At 43.9% G+C, this 20,852-nt stretch overlaps 1 protein-coding gene across 1 annotated transcript in view; it reads left to right on the top strand.

The window, feature by feature from the left end:
• The first annotated feature begins 481 nt into the window (after positions 1–481).
• CHSY1 (chondroitin sulfate synthase 1) overlaps positions 482–20,852 on the top strand; it is a 78,156-nt gene continuing 57,785 nt past the window's right edge. Inside the window, exons 1-2 of the mRNA XM_042476403.1 lie at positions 482–2,210; positions 13,516–14,011. Of these exons, the coding sequence (XP_042332337.1) occupies positions 1,879–2,210; positions 13,516–14,011 (828 nt within the window). The 5' untranslated portion in view covers positions 482–1,878. The remainder of the gene's footprint in view (positions 2,211–13,515; positions 14,012–20,852) is intronic.

Raw genomic sequence — 20,852 nt, forward strand, 5'->3', positions numbered from 1 at the left:
TTCTAGGAGGCCTTGGAGCCAAGTCTTCCCCTTTGGGCCAGACTAAGAACCAGGGGTGGCCCTTTCCAGGAGGGCTGGGGGCTTTGGCTTTGGCCAGGCCCTCCAGCCTCTCTGCCATGTCTTCCCTTTTTCAGCCTGGATGGCCCTTTCTAGGAGGGCTTGGAGCTTTTCCTTGGCCAGGCCCTGCTCCAGTTTGGGGCCTGAAGGGCCCTGTCCTCCCTTTGGGGCCTGGCCATGGAGCAGGAGGGCTGGGGGCTTGGGCTTTGGCCAGGTCCTCCTCCAGCCTCTCTGAGTGGCCCTTGCTCTTGGAGGCAAGGAGGGCTTGGAGGAGGAGGAAGGGCCCTCTTTCTTTCCCGGGGGCTGTGGGGCTCTGAGGGGGAGGCCTTGGAGGGGAAGGTGGGTGGGTTCTTCTTCGGTGGGAGCCTTCCTCCGTCCTCCTCCTCCAGCTGCTGCTGCTCCTCCTCTCTCTAGTCTCTGCCTCTCCTCCTCCTCCTTCCCTCTCCGCCCCGCGCCATGGCGAAGTGAAGCAGCCTGGAGCCTGGAGCCAGGGCCGGCTGGGGATGCTCTGCTGCGGCCCCTCTCCCCGGCTGCCGGGCAGAAGGAGACCTCGCCCCCAGGAGAGCCAGAGCTGGAGCCGGGAAGGAGCCTCCGAGCCATCGGGGGAGCCCTGAAGCCCAGCCCCGGCTGCGGAGAGGAACAAAGCCTTGCGCTGGCTGCAGGGCGCAGGAGGAGCCAGGAGCAGAGAGGGTCCCCATGGCTGCCTCCTCCTCCTCAGTCTCAGCCTCCTCCTCGCCTCCTTCTCCTTCTCCTTTTCCTCCTTCTCCGCCTGGGGAGCCCAGCTTGGCCGGCTAAGAGGCAGCCCCCCTCCGCCTTGGGAGCCAGCTGGACTCGGAGGCAAAGGAAGGAAGGAAGGAGAGGGGCTGGGGCTTTTTCCCCTTCTGCTTTTGGGGCACAAAAAGAGGAGGCCGGGGGGGCAAGGAAGGTTGCTTTGGGGAGGGAAGGTGGGAGAGGAGCCTCCTTTAGGAACCCCCCCCAGAACCCCCTGCAATTGAAACCCCAAAGAAGAGGGCTGAAGATGCAAGGAAGCCCCTCTCTTTGAGGCTAGACTCTCCATGAGATTTCTCCCCCCTCCACATACACACACACACATTGGGGGGGTCTATTGCTTCATTTTTGGGGTGCCCCAGGCCCAGCATTTGACCTTAAAGGCGAGGAGAAGCCAGCTTTGGGGCCCCCAAACCTCCCTGAAGTTGAAACTTAGAGGCAACCCCCAAAAGAGGAGGGTTTAAGATGCAAGGAAGGCCCTCTCTTTGAGTCCAGATTTCCATAAGATCCTCCCTCCCCACACATTGGGGGTGTTATTGCCTCAGTTTTGCCCTAGGGACCCCCATTTGGGCCCCAGCATTTGACCTGAGGGGTGAGGAGAAGCCCTCTTCCCTGCAGCTGAAACTTGGGGTGCTGGAAGGGAGGGCAACCCTAAAAAGAAGAGGTTGGAGGATGCAAGGAAGGCCCTGTCTTTGAGTCTGGACTTCCATAAGTGTCTGCCTCGCATGCACCGCGGGCTTCGTTGCCTCAGTTTTGGCCCCAAGAGCCCCCATTTGGACCCAGAGCATTTGACCTTAGTGGTGAGGAGAAGGCCCTTTTCCTGCAGTTAAAACTTGGGGGGCTGGAAGGAGGGCAACCCCAAAAAGAAGAGGTTGGAGGATGCAAGAAAGAAGCCCCCCTCTCTAGTTCTAGCTATAAGCCTCCCCCACACAGTCTCTTGCCAAGGAAAGGGGATTTCTTGTTTCAGTTTTGGCAACATTTGGGGTGTCCCAGGCCCAGAGCGTTTGGCCCCAGGGGTGAGTTTTGGGGGTGTGCTGAGGCAGGGGGTGTGGAATGGCTGGCAGAAGCCGCCACTCCTGGCTCAGCGTGTTGCTAGGTCTGGTCCTGGGCTTCATCCTTGCTTCCCGGCTCATCTTGCCCCGAGCCTCGGAGCTGAAGAAAGCCGGGCATCAGAGAAAAGCCAGCCTGGAAGGGTGCAGGGCCAAAGGCGGCGGAGGCGGGGGGCTCCTGCTCCACCGGGACTCTCGGGGGGCTTTGCTTTGGCACCAGGAGGCGGCCACCACCACCCAGCGCCAAGGCGAGATCCGGCCCGCCAAGAACTTTCTCTTTGTGGGGGTCATGACGGCTCAGAAGTACCTGCAGAACCGAGCCGTGGCTGCATACAGGTGAGCATTGGCATGAAGACACCCTCTCTCACACCCCCCCCCCTTCGAAATGGCAAAAGGGTCTTAGCCCCTTTGCCACCTCCTAAGCTGGCTTGTCATCTCTCCCTGATCTGTCTCCTGCCTTGGCATTCACCTCTAGTCTGCATCTGCTTTTCTCTTTCATGCCCATATTGTATGTGGCAGGGAGTGCCTCACTTGCACCCCTCACCTTCCTTTCCTTCTCCATAATTATGTGGCATGTCTTCAGCTTGTCTCTTTGCATAATAAATGGGGAGCAGTGCCTCTATGCCTAACCTTTTCCCCCTCAGGATTTGAGGCTTGCCCATGCTTGTCCGTTATTTCTTCCTCGAAGGGCAAGATCCACTCCTTCTGGGCCACCTTTTGTTCAAAAAGAACTATCACTAGGATACAGAATGCTGCCTTTCACACGACACACATTTACCTTCCAGCACAACGCACACCCCTTTGGAGAAGGGCTTGGCCGTGGGTAGAAAAGGAGACCCTCACGCCTCCTTTGTGCATCTGGTTGGCTTTCCATCTGGCCAAAAGAGGAGGGATTGCATTAGAGACAAAGGATATCTGGTTTGAGGTCTCTTCTGGCTTCCAATAAGCACCTCAAGCCTAAATCATCTTTGCGGGTGCGAGGGATTTCTTATGGCATACCTGCTTTCTAAGCACAGACAGACGGAGGACTGTCATGACTGAGAAGGCCTCTCTTGTGTCTTGAGGGGCAACCAGTCCTTCTAAGTCACTGGTTCTCAAGGAGAACCTAAGGAGAACTCAAGGAGTTGCCTAAAATCGTCGGAAAACACATATTTCCGGTGGTCTTAGGAACCGAGACACCATTCCTCTATGGTCGAGGGACACCACAACATGAACTGTATTAAAGGGTCGCAGCATTAGGAAGGTTGAGAACCACTGTTCTAAGGTTTCCATGCATGCTGTTTTGCCGTCTTTATGCAATTGAAATCCTACATGGATAAATTGCACCCTGGATGGATAAAACTCCTGAGGATGACCATCAGGTTGAGTGGTTTTGTCAGAAAAGGGTGGAGGAAACATGTATGTGTTCCGCGTCCGTGAAAAAATAAAGCAGACTGCTTTGTATACATGAGTATACAAAGACTGAAATGTTGGCCAGTCCCCTCCTTTTTAAAATGGAGCAAATTTCAGACGCACAGCACCCAGCGCCTTTAATCCAGGCTGAAGTCACGTTCTGACATTCTTTTGAATGGGTTTTCCTCCTCCCCCAGCTGCTGCTGCTTCTTTGGTTGGAGGCTCTGCCTTCGCTTGAGGCTTGCAGCAGGAGAATGACTGAGTTGAAACAGCTTGGGTGGGAGGTGATGATGACTGGCTAGACACCGAATAACCTGGAGCTGTGAAATTCTCCTGTCTAGCAGCGGCTGCTCTTGCAAAAAAGGTTGCTGGGAAGGAGTTCACAGGAGCATGACCTGTGCTCTAGGTCAAATTATTCCTCTTGTTTTTGAAAATATAAAAGTTAAATTGGTATTTTGTTCAGAAAGGAAGGCATCGCATTCCTTGGGTCCTCGACTATAAATCAACCTCATGTATAAGTCGAGGGCAAATCCAGGGCCCAAAATTATAGATTCTGATATGACCCATGGATAAGTCGAAGGTAAAACTTAGGACCGTGTAACAAAGCAGTGGTTTTCAACCTTTGGTCCTCAAGATATTTGAAACTTCAACTCCCAGCATTCCTCAACAATGAGCAGACTGACTGGGACTTCTGGGAGTTGAAGTCCAAAACATCTGGAGGCCCAAAGGTTTGATCTAAAGGATGAAGCAAAGGAAAATGCCAAAGAACACAAAATTCCAGCAGACATAACTGTTTGTGCTCACACTGAAGGCTGGCTGGATGAAAGAATAGAAGACGGACTGTGTTTCTAGGACAGATTATATTCTTGCTTTTCACCAGGGAATGGTTCCTTTTTATATATATAAGAATTAAAGTACAGTACTTTCATTGACTCATGGATAAGTCGGCTCAGAACTTTTGGGGCATATATACAGTATGTAAGTGTTCTACTTGTTTCACAAATGCCAGAGGCCTGTAAAATTTGATGGAGAGTTCCAATCTGTTTCCTAACCCCTAAAGCAAAGATGTTGGCTTGACTTCAGCTCCCATAACAATGTCCTGCAGGGCGGTTCGATTTATTTTTTCAGTTGTGTTTGTAGTCTGCATTTTTTTGCCGTTGAACTCACAGTAATTTGACTCTCTTTTTTCCCCATTTCATCTTTACAACATCCCTGTGTGGGAGATCGAACTTAGAGTTCCCAGATTTACCCACCGACTTTAACAGTTCAGTGAGAGACTTGAATTTGGATCTCCTTAGTCTCAGTCCAGCTACTAGATCATACTAGCTATAGTGTCTTTATCATGGGTATACTCTGTGGCATGAAGACCTATATCACACTCCTATGAAGGATCCAGTGCTAAGTTGCCAGCAGGTGATGGCTTTGGCTACTTAAATGATGCTCACAGCTGCCACAATGTTTAGTTCCCATGCAAATGAATGGTCACCATTCACTTCTATGGAAGAAAGGAAACACTCAGTGATACCTTCAGTGGAAGAGACTACTCTTAAATGGTGCACAGCTTTGGTCTGAATACCTTCCTCTCGGGTTCTGTTTCCTGGGATCCATCTACACTGTAGAAATAATGCAGTTTGACACCACTGTATCTGGCTTGGCTTTGTCCTACAGAATCCTGGATTTGTCATTTTGTGAGGCATCAGCACTCTTTGGCAGAGAAGACCAAAAACCTTGTAAAACTACAGGTCCCAGGGTTCAATAGTGGTGCAGCTGCAGCGCTTCAAGTGGTGTCAAACTGCATTATTTCTACAGTGTAGGTGCACCTTTGGTCATATGAAGAAGTTTAGGAGAACGTAGCAGAGAGCTGAGGTCTAGCTATTATAGATGAATGGGTTTTTAGTGGAAAACTCATTTTAGGAATAGGCTGGACTTCGCTATTCAAGTGTATACTGGAGCACAAACTGACTTGTTAAAAGTTGTGTGGGTCACCTGAAAAGAACGGTTAAAAAGTTTCCTTTGTTTGTGGTGGTTCTTTTTTGCTCTGAGTCATTTATGTGGCACCTACTATGTGTCCTTGTTCTCAATGAGACGCAGAACATCTAATGGTCGTGTACTGAATTATAACTTTTGGCAAGAAATCTGGCACAAATGAGTCTGTAATTGAAACCAGCTCATTTTCATTTCCCCCTTCAAACAAAGTGGAAGCTTTTAAATGAAATTGATTGAGAAATTATTTGCCCCTATTCTTGCAAGCCAGCAGGCAGAGAAAGTTGCACTTCTGGGGAACAAACTGCTTTGCTGGCGGAGGATTTCCGGCAATCCTAGGATTGTCTGCTGCTTTTTTAAAATCGGTGTCCTATTAATAAACACATCACCAGTATGTTCACAATGTTTTATACAGACATTTGAACCTTCATTTTGTGGTATCAACCCTCTAGGCTATGTATTGCCTACTCTGAATGGCAACAGCTAAGACTATAGGTAGTAGATGTTTTTTCTCAACTCTATTATCTGAGCTCTTTTGACTGATAGTGCAAAATGGGTGCCTTTTCCTTGAGTTACAGCCTTTCCATGGCAGTGTTTTCACAGCAAAACAAGCCATGGCTTGTGTTAACTACAATTCATTGTGTAAGTCAGAGAGAGCATGGCAGATGATCAAACAACAAGCATAGCTTGTGTTCTCGATTTCTGGTTTGCTTTCTTATTTCCCTCTCACCTCTTTTATCAGTCCTTGCTTAAGGATGCACAGTTGGGGAAACAATCCAGAGACTAGTCATTGTTGCAGATTTGGAGGTCACAACAAACCATTATCTAAACCAAGCAAAGTTTGTAAACTGTGGGTGGGTTTTGGCTCATTAAAAAGCCATGGCAGAAGGAGGTTTGCACACCTAACTGCGAGATATCAACAAGCCGCACCATGGCTTGTTGTGCCGTAGAAATGCTGTTTGCTGATCAGCATTAATATTTGGAATGGCCATACAGAAACCTGCTTACTTTTTATGTATCAAATAAGCTTGTCTTGGTAATTCTTGTTCCCTAGTTGTTCTGACCTCATATAGACCTGGAGCCCTTTCACTCTGCAGAATTACAGTCCTATGATTTTGCTTCAACTTCCCTCTTTTTGTCCTGTGGGATCTTGGAACTTGTAGTTTAGGGAATAATATTTAGAATCCTCAGTCAGAGAATTCTAGTTTGTCACCAGACTACAGAGTCCAGGATCCCATAGGATGAAACTATGGCTGTTAAAGTGGAATCATAGATGCATACATACATACATAGTGTGAAAGCCCCTCTGAATTGCTCACTGGCCTGGGAGGCTTCAGCCTGAACCCAGACATATTTCCCAAGAGGCTGCAAAGTATCAATTCTAAATAACCTTTATCAAGTCGGGAGGAGAAGCCAGGATACAGACGAGAAAAGTAGCATCACTTTTTTTATTTATGAGTTACATTTATACTTCACCTTTTCCTTCAGTGAGCTCAAGCCTGCATAGGTTCTCTCTTTCTCCTGACTTTCTCCATACAATAACTCTGTAAGCTAAGACAGGCTGAGAGGGAGTGACTGGCCCAAATATCACCCATTCTGTCACTTAGGATTTAAATCTGGATCGCTCACATCCCAGCACAAACCCCAAACCATTATACCCAAACTCTCTTCTCAGTATAGCTTGAATTTAGAATCATGGAAGGGACCACAAGGGCCATTTAGTCCAAGTGTTTGCCATGCAGGAATAGATGACAAGCACTCCTGAGAGGTGGCCACCCAGCCACTGTTGGATGGACTTCCAAAGTCAAGTCCATCATTCTCTGAGACAAGTCTATTCCATTGTCAGATAGCTCTTACAGTACATTCAGTCCTCCACGTTTGTGACTTTGGCTTTTGCGGATTTGATTGTTTGAAGATTGTATTAATATGTTATCCCTAGGAATCTCTGGGTTCTCCAACATGTCTCTATGGCCAACTTTTGCCAGAAGTTGCACAGGTGGACATAGAGAGTCCTAAAAAGAAAACTTTCTAGGGTCCTCCAGCACAATTCTTGGGTCAATTTCCTGTGGATGTTGACCATAGAATTGCATCAGATGATCTAGAAAATCCTAGAGAAGTGTTCTCTTAGGTTAAAAAAAAGGGGGGGGTTTGTGTGTGATTTTCCCACCTTAATGGAGTCCTGTGTGTATCCCAGTGAATGTGGATGTCCCACTGCACATAATTTCTTCCTAATGTTTAGGGGGAACCTAAACATATCTCACTTTATACCTGAGCAGAATGAAATGGTCTATCTAGCCCAGTGTTTCCCAAACTTTGGTCTTCCAAGGCCTGTTATAGACTGCCAAAATAAAGCTGCTTCGGGTCTCTTTGGAGGTATGCTGTTTAAATGATGCATGGGTCCTAAGAATCCGGAAGCTGCACCAAAGCTGCACTCCAGTGCTTAGGAATGGAGTATGGCTTTGGCGCGACCTCCAGACTCTTAAGACCCGTGCATCATTTAAATAGCACACCTCCAAAGAGACCCGAAGCAGCTTTATTTTGGTAGTCTGTAACAGGCCCAAGTGTTTTCGACTTCAGTCCCCAGTATGCCTTACTGTTGACTAGGCTAGCCAGGGCCTCTGGGAATTGAAGTCCCAAACACCTGGAGGATCAAAGTTTGGGAAACACTGTGTATCTAGCCCTTGAGATATTTCTCAGTGCATGCATGTTTCTTATTTTTTGACATCTAGCTGGCTTTGATTGATGGTAGTTCTATGAAGGAGACACCTCTTAAGAGTCCCAGTCACCAATTGCCCTGGCTAAGATCTTGCAACACATAGTTGAATGAAACCATCTGTAACATTTCCTCATCTCTTCCTATTGCCTTCTACTTTACTGAGTGTTATCATGGAAGACATTTTAAAAAATCCCCTTCCTTCCACCATAAGGGGAGAAAATCTATCTTGGAACTCAAGGAAGCAGGAGGCAGGCTGAATATAATAGAATTTGTGCATGCTGGGCTTTTCTTTTTGTTACAGGGGTTTTATTTCTCTATTTCTGTCTATTTGCTCTGGGAGCATAAAAATAGTATCACCTATTTGGGATGGAATAGTTGATTCAACTTCCTAATTCTGTGCATTGGTAGCTCAGTTCTAAGGCAGCTCCATTTAGCATAGTGTTCAGTTCTGCCTTCAGTAAAAGTTTCTTCCTTCTCCCTTTTCCTTCTCAATAGCTGTGTAACTGAAGTACAGTCACCCCTCCTTTTTCGTGGACTTGGGGACTGCGTCCCTTGCCCATTTGCAGGCAGCAAATGGAGGGAGACACAATGGGTTGTGTGCCGCTGTTCAAGCCAATGGGGCTTGAATATTGGCAATTTTCCATTTTCGTGGAGAGGTCCGGAATCGATCCCCCACAAAGAGGGGTGACTGTACTTGTGGTTTAGGATGTATCTACACTGTAGAAATATGGAATCTTGGGATCTGTAGTTTTACAAAATGACAAATCCCAGGATTCTGTAAGATGGAGCCATGGCAGTTAATTGGTATCAAACTTCATTATCTCACCTCCATTGATCTCGTTTGTACTATTGTTGATGTGTGCTTTCAGTTTATTTCTGACTTATGGTGACCTTAAGGCAAACTTATTGGGGCTTTCCTGGCAAGGTTTCTTCAGAGGTGGGTTGCTATTGTCTTTCTCTGATACTGAGAGAATATTACTTGCCCATGATCACTGGATGGATTTCTACAGCTGAGTGGGGATTTGAACCCTGGCCTCTCAGAGTCCCAATCCAGCACTGAAACCACTATACTACACTGTCTCTCTATGTGCCATTAGCATTCTGCATTTTCTTTCTGAAATGTGCAATTCTCTCTCTCTCTCTCTCTGGTTAATAAGTAAAAAGTGATAGCGAGGTTATAGATTATTGCTGAAGAAGCTGAAGGAGAGAATTGAAAAACAAAGTCCTTTATATGAAAAATCTATTTTGAGTCATATTCTGCAATTTATATGCACACAGACAAAGGCAGATCATGTTTGATACCACCTGAATGGCAATTAGGGCAGGGAATTCTGTATTGTCCAAAATAATGGTATGCACTATTTATTTTACCTTGAGATTTATATCTTGCTTTATTATTCAAATAAAAATCAAAGCAGGAAAAACCCAAGTAATTAGTGCCAGTATCTATTCATTAAAAAAGCAGCACTGCTAAGGCCGATACTTTAAACAGCAAGCATCAGTAGTGCTAAAACTATAGTCTTTTGTGGGTTTTTTGGGCTTTGTGACCATATTCTAGAAGAGTTTATTCCTGACGTTTTGCCAGCATCTAAGGCTGGCATCTTCAGAGAATGTTCAGATCATTCTCTGAAGATGCCACCCACAGATGCTGGCGAAACGTCAGGAATAAACTCTTCTAGAACATAGTCACATAGCCCAACCCTCCCTCAAAAAACTATGGATGCTGGCCATGAAAGCCTTTGACTTCAAAGTGCTAAAACTGATACAAAATGCAACTCGCCCAACCAAGTTAGCATGAGTAACGAAATGCTTACCATCCAGTGAAAGGCAGTAAAAAGGAAGGCTGGCAAATCTGTGCCTAGAAAGCATTTCACGGTGGTATACAAATCTGTGATCCCCTGGTTGTTCCCATACGATCCAAGTTTGGAATAGTTTCATGACATGAACCTATGGGAAAAACTAGAGGACCACATTATGCCTATCAGTGCAAGATAGCTTCCTTTGTTTCTACAGTACCTTACCCCAGGAAGCTATCTTTCCTTGAATCAGCCCTTTGGTTCATGTAGCTCAGCAATGTCTACCCAGGCATGGAGAACCTGTTACTCTTCAGGTGTTGGACTCCAGTTCCCATCAGAACCAGTCTACCTTGCCAGTGGTCAGTAATGGTGAGAGATGCAATCCAGGAACAAACACCTGGAGGACCACAGGTTCCCTGCCCTGATTTATTTGGAGTAGCTACAGTTCTCCACAGTTTGAGGCTGTTGTTATTCTAGTCCTGTCTCAGGGTGCCAAACCAGAAACCCTCCGCCTCCCATTTTCTTCCATTATTTAACTTTTTACTTGGCCCTAACTTGAAGTAGCTTCTGGTGATGTAAATGATGCCCTCCCTTCTTTGTCATCACAAGAGTTCTGTTAGGTAGATTAAGTTGAGAGATTGCATCTGGCAGCTTAGTTTCCCCCCAGTGAGAACTGTTAAGTTGAGTGAAGATTTGAATTTAAAATATAGTTACTTATACTTATAAAAGTATAATAAGTAATTAAATCATACAATATGTCGAGTGTTACGGTAATTTTAGATTAACAAGGCAAAGTTGAAGGGGTAAATGACTGGCAATTGGAAGAGCAGCTGTTAGAATGGATAAGGTGTGATAAAAAAATTTATGAGTGAATATACTGATGAATCTCTTCTGTCCCTTTTTTTATTAAAGGTTGGAGTACAAAAATAATTCTTTGAATACTTAAATTAATTCAATATGGGTTGAAGCAGCAGCTTGAATATATCGTGTAGTAGAAAGTATATATATTGTGTGTTAAAGAAAATAGGTTAGTAGGATATGAAAATAGATCGATTTTTAGAGATATGGGGAGGGTTTCTTTCTTTTTATTACTTACTGAGCTTTGATTTAGGGGCTGTCCGCACAGGCTAAAAGCTCCATGTCCCCCCTGTCTTCATGATGTCCTGTATGGACAATGCAGGCCAAAACCCTGTTGTGTATATATATATATATATGTTTTTAGAAAGAATTTTTAAAAAAAATATTTTATGTGTGTCCCAAAATAGTAACCACTCTAATAAATGTACTTTTATTTATTTTATAATAGCCCCCCGAAGAACGCCAATTGGTGACAAGACCAAAATGTGTGAGACCTCTTAAGATATTAAAGTTTTTGGACCATCACACAGTATGTAGGACTTTGGCCCCTACAGACAGGCCAAAATGAAGCTGCTTCGGGACACTTTGAAGATATGCTGTTTAAATGTTGCATATGTCCTTAAAGTCCAGTAGCTGCCCCAAAGCTACAATCTAGTCCTAAGGACTGGTTCGCAGCTTTGGCGCAGCTTCCAGACTCTTAGCATGCATGCATCATTTAAACAGCATACCTCCAAAGTGACCCAAAGCAGCTTTATTTTGGCAGTCTGTATGGGCCCAAAGGAGCCTGTCCAAAGGAGGGTGACTACAATGGTGAAGTGTCTGGAAACCATGCCCTATGAGGAATGACTTAGGGAACTGGGTATGTTTAATCCGGAGGAGAGAAGGTTAAGAGGTGATATGATAGCCCTGTTTAAATATTTGAAGGGGTGTCATATTGAGGAGGGAGCAAGCTTGTTTTCTGCTGCTCCAATGACTAGGACCCGGAACAAGGGATGCAAGCTCCAGGAAAAGAGATTCCACTTCAACATTAGGAGGAACTTCCTGACAGTAAGGGCTGTTCGACAGTGGAACACACACTCCCTTGGAGTGTAAATTATTATTATTATTATTATTATTATTATTATTATTATTATTATTATTGGAGTCTCCTTCCTTGGAGGTCTTTAAACAGAGGAAGAATGGCCATCTGTCAGAGATGCTTTGATTGTGTTTTCCTGCATGGCAGGGGGCTCGGATTGGATGTCCCTTGCGGTCTCTTCCAACTTTGTGATTCTATTCTAGGGTGTCATCTGGTGTGTTGTGAGCCTCCTGCCTCTACCTGGTGACACCCCTGAAACTATTATGAATGAGAAGTCCTAATCATTTGCTGCATCTCACCCAGGAATCTATTACTGGATCAAGATCTACATTCTACTTACCCTGGCAGAAAGCTACACTGACCGTGTGATGGAGCATCCAATACTTTGGTGACAGAACTGTGTGCAGTATGTTAGTGTTATATAGCAGACCGTGGGGGGTGCCTCACCGGAAATCAGCAACCTTTGAAACTTTCAAAGCAACTGCCTTGGTTGAATGTGGTGTTTGTGCATTGAAACTGCTGGACTATGTTTTCTCACTGTTGTCCCTTGCAGTTAATCTTTCATGGTGCTGGGAAGCAAGTCAGATAATTAATTGGCTTTTGCAAAGGGAAGTCATTAACGGGAATAGCTGGGGAGAACCTAATCTTGCCACTTTATCAGATGAATCTGTCTGGGGTGGGGGAAGTGCTCTTTGGTATAAGGTAGGGCTGCATCGACCACAGTGAAAGCAGCTTTCAGCGACAGATTAAACAAAACACAACACCGGATGTATAGTGCTGGATTTGGGGAGGGATGGCATTTCTTCACAGCTTCTTCTTTGCATTTCTTCTTAGGTTTTAAAATTCCTGATGATACTTCGGGAAACAAAAATGACCCAGAGTTGATGTTTGTTTGTCTCTTTCTGGGTTTTGTGGTGATGGTGGGGGAGCAGCAGTTTTGTTTTGGTTTTAGTTTTGTTTAATTTGGAGGAGAGGGGAACCCATCTTCTGGAAGTGATTTCCTAAGAATGAATGAGGAATTCTCTCCCGTCCCCTTTTATTTACTAGCTGCTTGCTGTAAGCTGTAGCCCTGTCTGTCTGGATTTAAAAGTAGTTGGCATGGGTGAGGAAGGAGGGAGAGAAGTATGGTCTCTCCCACAAAACAATATTTGCGTATGTGTGGGAGGGGAACAACAGTTTCCTAAATGGATCAACAATACCAAATTCTGGCCTTCCAGATTTTAAAAAAGGTGGATTTTAATCAAGAGGAGTTGTTCAGTTCATCTCTTGAGTACTGTACAGGTTGCGTATCCCTTATCCAAAATGCTTGGAACAAGAAGTGTTTTGGATTTCAGGTATTTCATTATTTGCACATACAAAAATACTTGCATTCAGTGGCAGAGAACAAAACTATATGGAACATTGAACTATCTCAACTGAAAACCATATTGGAAACTAATTGGAAATAGATCTAGAGACTAAATTTGAGAACCGATCTTAAATGGTAAACAGTAGCAAATCAAAACAGTTGGAAGTAGCAGTCTTCAGTAATAAGTAACCAGAGGGCTTTTCCTAATTGATATTTTCCTAACTGAAAATATAGGATCTTATATTACAAAAATACTTTCATTCAGTGGCAGAGAACAAAGCTATATGGAACATTGAACTATCCCAATTGAAAACCATATTGGAAATTCGTTGGAAGTAGATCTAGAGAATAAATTTGAGAACTGGTCTTAAATGGAAAACGGTAGCAGATCAAAACAATTGGAAGTAGCAGTCTTCATTAATGAGTAACCAGAGGTTTTTCCTAATTGATTTTGGTCTTTTGCTCTGCAGAACGTGGTCCAGCACCATCCCTGGCAAGGTTGAGTTCTTCTCCAGCGAGGGTTCGGATACCTCTCTTCCAATTCCAATAGTGCCACTGCCTGGTGTAGATGACTCTTACCCACCCCAGAAGAAATCCTTTATGATGCTCAAATACATGCATGACCACTACTTGAACAAATACGAATGGTTCATGCGGGCAGACGATGACGTTTACGTCAAAGGGGACAAGTTGGAGAACTTCCTCCGGAGTTTGAATAGTAGTGAACCTCTCTTCCTTGGACAGACAGGGTTGGGTACCACCGAAGAGATGGGGAAACTGGCCCTGGAACCCGGAGAGAATTTCTGCATGGGGGGCCCAGGTGTGATTATGAGCCGGGAAGTGCTGCGGAGGATGGTCCCTCACATTGGGGAGTGCCTTCGAGAGATGTACACCACCCATGAGGATGTGGAGATCGGGAGATGTGTACGAAGATTTGCAGGAGTGCAGTGTGTGTGGTCTTACGAGGTACGTTGGTGATGGAGCCTGCTTTTAATATTCACTGCTTTTTAAAAAAACAGTCAAAGTACTATTGTCATTCTAGGAGAAATCTCAAATTAGGTGACATAGTCATCTGGAAATCTGTGTGCTTTGTTTTTTGTTTGCTTCTAACCCAAAACATGTGGGCTGAAAAATTCCTCAAAAGGAGAATGACGCTGGAGGACTTCCAGGAAATCTGCTTTCAGATTTCACGGTTTTGGTTTTGCAAAATTTTGGTTGAATTTGAATCTGGGAAATAATCCTCTCTGCAGTTGTCAGCAGGGGGAAAAAGTTGTGGCTTGACATTCATGTCCCTGTGCTCCATCCTGTTGTTTCTGATTTGTTGGAACTCGGTTCAGGTAAGAGTTCATTGGAGCTTAGTAAGCCTCTAGATTGTCTTAAGCTCTTTAGCACTAAGGGAACACCCAGAGGATAACTGAAGGAGAATTCTGCAGTTTGCGCTTCCTTTACTGACATGTTGCTGAAGACAGCAACCCTGCTGTTTATTCTAGCTGCAGAATTTGTATATGAAAACTCTTAGGATAAGGCAGGGATATTAAATCTCAAACAACCTAAGGGCATGCTGCCTGGCGGATCTGACACATTTGGAGTATCCAGGTTGGAGAAGACTAATAATTAATGTTTTCATATTTCCCTTGTATCTTTTGTATACCTAGTCCATGATGGCAGGATTGATCCAGTGTAAGGACTAGTATAATTCTTACCCTTTAGTTTTAATTGATTTAAGAGTACCTTTCCCCTCTTGGCACCCTCCATATGTTTAAGCCAAAGTTCCCATCACTGTCCAGACAGGGAAGATGGGACCCGTAGTCCAAACCATTTGGAGAAGACCAAGTTAGAAAAGGTATTACAATTCAATAAGGAACTGAGGCCCATTATAAATGGGCACCCTAGGACGGACTCAGTCCGTGCTAGGGTTAGAAAGGGGCGTCTCTTCCAGACGACCCTAACCCTACCTGAACTCTCTTCACTCTATTGTCCCAAGCACTGAGAATAGAGACAAAGGGCTGGTGCAACAAGAGCGTGGCTGTTTTGGAGTTATCTTCCTTGTTAAAGAGCAGTTACTAGAGGGTAGGATTTTAACTAACGGCCAATTAAGAATCGTAGCGAAAGGAATCTGCATGCTGCCAGAAGCATAATGTAGGCAGGTGGTAGTTAAACAGTGTCACATCAATGTTATCTCTACGCAAGCCTCTAATATTACTGGCTGGTGACTGGTCAACTTTGTCTTGAGAAAGTAGCTTTTCCTTTCACCAGAGATGATAAAAGGAATTGCGCAGCTGTGATTTTAAGACAATGTGTTCTGTGTTAGTTCAGCTGTGTTACTTTTAAATCTTGATTGTCTTATGATTGACCTTCCTGGGATGGTAATAGGAAGGAGAGGGCAAACAGTGCATTGGGTTTGTTTATGGGGTAAATTGCTGGGAGAAGGGGAGACTGGCTTTCGTGAGAAGATGCACAGTTAATCTGCTTCCAGTTAGTTAAATGACCTCTCATAAGAGACTAAGCTGTTGGAAGTGAGAGATTGCCAGTATGTGCAAAGGCAACAACAATTGACTATGAAGTGGTGATGCTTTGCAATAAATGTATAGATACATGTGTGCATGGTTCTTCATCTAGCCTGTCTAATATCATGTAAATTCAGTTTCTTACAAACTTTACACCAAAAGGCCACCATAATCCAAAAGACATGGCATGCCTAAAATACCCCCAAATACATAATAGATACCCTACAGTGGCCCCACCAAAATCTCCACTGCAAGATAAAAGCAAAAAATGCAATCTTCTCCAGTCTTTGCAAGACTAATAACAAAATCCTTTAAACAAAGTCACACTGGGGAACTATTAAGTATCAAAGTGGATGACCAGATGATGTCCAGGGACGAGGTCTCGAATGTTCTTTGTTTTAATGTTGCCGTTTAATAATAAAGCACAATAGTATAGAACTGTTTTGTTTTGGGGTTTTTTCCCATTTAAAGTAAGAGAAGCAATGCTCTTATGAGTAAGTTTCTTCCTCTTCTTATTGAGCTTTTAATACCAGTTTCTTAGCGGTGTGTGCTTTTGAATCCCCCCCCCCCCCAAAAAAAGTCCAAAAACTATTTTTGAAGTTGGAAATGGAAACAATTGGCTGGATGTGAATCTGCTGAAAATAAACCTCCGTATGGTTTACAAAGGTGTTGGTGGTGGCCAAGCGTCTCCTTTGCAGTGAGGGTTCTCAGTTTTGCATGTGCCATTTCCAAAAGCTCCTTTGCTCTCTCTCTTCCCTCCCACAAAAGTGGAGCCTTATGACTGGGATGGAAACTCTTGCACAGACTGTCTCCTGGCAAAATGTGCAAGGGCTGCCAAACTGAATCCCATCCTCTCATCTGTGCCCTTCCAGGATCCTTCATTCACAGGCTTAGGTTACATCGAACCTTGAGCACTGTAGCTGCTGCCAGTGTTGTGGCAGTCTTAAGAGTTGCTGGAACTGAGCTGGAAACTTAGCAGGCATTGCATTGCTGTCCCATGTAATGAACTGCCAAGGGTTCAGCAGGGCTAAGCTGTGTGCGGTGATGTGTTCCTAGATTCCAGTGCTGTTGTATATGCCATACAAACCAGCCATTGTCTTTCCTCCTGTTCCCTGTATTGATCCTTGCCTGGGCAACATTTGGCTAATGTTTGCTTCTCACTAGCTCTGGGAACACATGGGTTGCATTTTGTTCTCTTTGCAGGACTGTATAGGGCACATTCGGACATCACAACAACCCATGGTTTGTGTTAACCTCAGTTTGTTGTTTAAAACATGAATTGCGTGGTAGACAACCAACCAAACTGACTTATCATCCCCATTTCTAGTTTGCTTCTCTCTCATCTCTTTTGCTAGCTCCTGTTTTATGGTTGACTGTTGGGCAAACAAGTCAGGGACAAGCCATAGTCGCAGGCTTAGAAATCACAACAAACCATGGATTAAACAAGTTTCAGTGAAATATATGAGTGGGAATCATGCGGTACTCAGTTTATTGTTGGACTGTAGCTCCCATCAGCCCTGACCATTGTTTATGTTGGCTAGGCCTGATGGGAGTTGGATTCCACCAACATCTGGAGGGCCTAGAAGTCTCCCAACCCCACTGAGTTACTGCAAATGTGAATCTCTTTTCTTGCTCAGTTGTGGGTTTAGTTGGATATCCTTTGGCAAACTGGATTTCCTTGTCCAGGTTAAGATAAGCTGTTCATATATTTTTTATTGTTGTTGTTATGTGACTTCGAATTATTTTCTGCCTTACGGACACTTAGGCAACCCTGTCACTGGGTTTTTGTGGCAAGATTTGTTCAGAGGGGGTTTGCCATTGCCTTCCTCTGACTTGCCTGAGGTCACCCAGTGGGTTTCCATGGCTGAGCCAGGATTTGAACCCTGATCTGTGAAACCTTAATCCAGCACTCAAACCATTACACCACGCTGGCTCTATGCACTCATATATTTACTTCCCCCAAATTATTTCTAATAGGAAGACTTTTCATTTTTTGCAAGATTGCATACAGTATCTGATCACGGCAATTCCCTGGCATGGTACCCTTTTCTCACTTCTCTTTATTGGCCTGTATGCTTTATGTCTACTTGACACTAGGAAACCCTAAAGGGGACAGAATAATTTCCTAATGTTGATGGTTATTCTGTTCTGACTGTTTGTTTTGTTTTAAGTTCCTCAAATAAAGTGGCAGAGCATCAAAAGGTCCTTGCAGTTTAGGATCTTGTAACTTCATTTGTATTATTATTGTTGTTGTTGTTGTTGTTGTTATTATTATTATTATTATTATTGCAAAGGAGTTCAGTTTGTAACTATTGCCTGACTATTGTCAGTTTGTAGCCCTTGTCTATTGTCTGACTGAACTGCATTTTTAATAGTCAAACATGACACATTCATGCCAGACAAAATTGTATGATTGTATCATATTATGTATCCAATAGAGGTCCAAAACACACTGCAGAAATAATCCAGTTTGAGACCACTTTAACTGCCCTGGCTCAATGCAAGAGAAGTCTGGGAACTGTAGTTTTGTCAGTCATTGAGCCTTTTTTTCAGGTGCCACAATAAACTACAATTCCCAGAATTCCCTAGCACTGAGCCAGAGCAGTTAAATCAGTCACAAACTGGATTATTTCTGCAGTGTGCTTTGGACCTATGTTCCCTAAGCAGCAAAGTGGGATTCAATCCATAAAGGATACCAGCATCACATTTTTCCCATTTCCACCCGGGAGAAAAAATAATCTCCCATAGCTTCAAATCTTCCAAGTATTTTACATCTCTGGTAGTGTGGTGTAGTGGTTTGAGTATTGGACAAGAGCGATGGGAAGCGAGGCAGGATTTGAATCCTTGTCCAGCCGTGGAAACCCAGTAGAAACCTTGAGCAGATCGTATTCTCTCATCCTTCAATGAAGGCAATGGCAAACGTCCTCTGAATAAATCTTGCCAAGGAAACCCAATGATAGGAGAGTTGCAAGTTGGAGTTGACTTGGAGGCTCATAACAGCGACAATTAGCACAAAACCCGATAGTGGTTTGGACTGATAAATAATTCAAGAGGGGGATTAAATGGTTGCCTTGTTTGGAGCTCTCTGATTTCAGCAAATGAATTTGGGTGTTTTCTGTGCTTGAGCTGCTGTGTTTATCCTTAATTGGGCTCTAAGACTTTAGCAGCATTTTTAGCTGTAATTTCCTCTGGGCAAAAGCTTATCTGAACCCCTGACGGTGTGAACTTTCTTGGCAACCAGCTGGAGCCTTCACAAAGCCTTGCCAAAAATCCTAATTGTCTAAAAGGGACAAAGTGACCTTGGAGGCTCTGATGCCAAAGCTGGAATATTGCAAATATTGGTTGAACTTTTGAGAAAGTTCAAACAGCTGGTTGGTTTCGTTTGAAGTAATGGGTGTCTCAAATTTAAAAGTTATTTTGATAGATAATGACCCTTTGAATCCTATTAGTTAGCAAAGATTTGATCTGTTCTGTTGCTTTACAGCAATATATGGAGAGTTCATCTCTTCCTTTGTACACAAAGACCAGATATTCCCACTTTTGCTCAATCCTGCCTCGTTTCAGTGGCAAAGAGTGCTGGACAAGCTCCATTTTCCTAAGTCTTTGGTAACAGCTATTTTTAAACCATCATTTATTTTTAGAAGGTCAGGTATTCATTTCTTAAATTGCTTTCAGAATAGATGTCTAAAATTTTGTGAGGTTAGAGCTTATGTATCAAGTGTGATGGGGGAAAGGTTTTTTTTTTCCTGCATTTGCCATATACCTAGACTTTTTTTGGACAGTAGTTTGCAGAATCTCCCGACCAGCTTTGCCATAATGGCTATCTCATTTTGGTGAACTAATGACAGGATCATGTCCAATGTTGGCTAGGGGACTCTGGGAGTTATAGTCCAAAACGTCCCCCCCCCCAAGGAAAGCTGTTCCATTTCTTGGTGTTTGGTGTGTCACTTCAAGTTGTAGTTGGGGAGTATTCAAACATTTCCACAACTCAAAATACAACTTTCAGATGTAAACCTATAGTACAGCAGGAAGTTTAAGCTAGCCTTTTTTTTCTGAGCCTATTTCTTATTGCTGCGTCAGTTTGCTATCCTATTTTCCTTCATGCAAGATGTGATTTTCTTTTCCTAGGGGAATATTTGAACTAAGAACAGGGTCCAGAATATGCTGTACCATTTATAACACCATTTAGTGTTGCTAACAAAGTACATGACTGTCCCTTCCTGCCAAGCCAACCATAATTGTGCATCCCCATCCCCACAAATATATGTCTTCTAAATCAATACTATTCTTTTCCTTATGCTCTCTGTGCCATCCTTCCACAACTGTTGCACTGGATCATTCTAGGGGCTTTTGGAGTCCATGTATTCCAGTGCTGTTGGCTATAATTTGCGCTATAATTCTTCTGCAGCCCTTACCCCGATGTTATATAGTGCATACCCAATACTGGGATGCTTCTGAAGTCATCCATTCCCTTGGAAGACTTATGTACCAATGTGTTGTGTGGCTCTGTCATGCAACAGCTGGTATGCCTCCTAAGATACAGTATGAAGTTTCTAAAGTTCTGTTTCATTTCACGATACAAAACAGTTATACAGAATTCTGGTATAGACAAAATCAAGTGTCCATGTCAAAGATCACCTGTTTTCAGTAATAAATTGAGAGAGATTATAGTGTTTTTGTGCAGCAGCTGAAGATCTGATTCACAGCAATGAAATAAAAGACTCAGCTGGGACCATACATAGTCGACTAAGCTTGTGACCTACTGACACTTTGATAAGAACAGCCCTATTGGTGTCAGTCGTCTGCGTAATTTTAAAAACTATGTCATCCTTCTAAACCATCCCGTTCTGATCCTTATAGGAGCTTTTGTAATAGTCCCACTGAAGCAGATTTTGAATGTAGCTGTATGTTTAATGGTGGAGTGATGAAGGCTGGTAACTAAAACCTACTGCAAATGAACCCCTCTATTCGCATCAAAACTCTGGATCTATCTCCTTGGTTCGTTCCTTCTTCACTTTCCCTTTGTATTAAACTGCAACAGCTAAGTCAAACCTGCTCTTTCTTTCTTATCCTTGCTCCTAACAGGTGCCCAGCTCTGAATGTGAGTGGGGAAAATGTTAACACTTTTAAAAAGCACTTCCTTTGAACAATAACCTCGGGCCATCAAAGTCCTCCTGTCAGAATGCCTTCCTGAAAGGAAGTACAAGTTTTTCTCTTGAATAACATCAGTGAAAGTATTCCTTTTATTGAGTTGGATTAGTGAGTAACTCAGGACTAGCAAAACTGATGGCTAGGATGGA

Source organism: Sceloporus undulatus, chromosome 6, assembly GCF_019175285.1.
Source record: "Sceloporus undulatus isolate JIND9_A2432 ecotype Alabama chromosome 6, SceUnd_v1.1, whole genome shotgun sequence".
NCBI lineage: Eukaryota > Metazoa > Chordata > Lepidosauria > Squamata > Phrynosomatidae > Sceloporus > Sceloporus undulatus.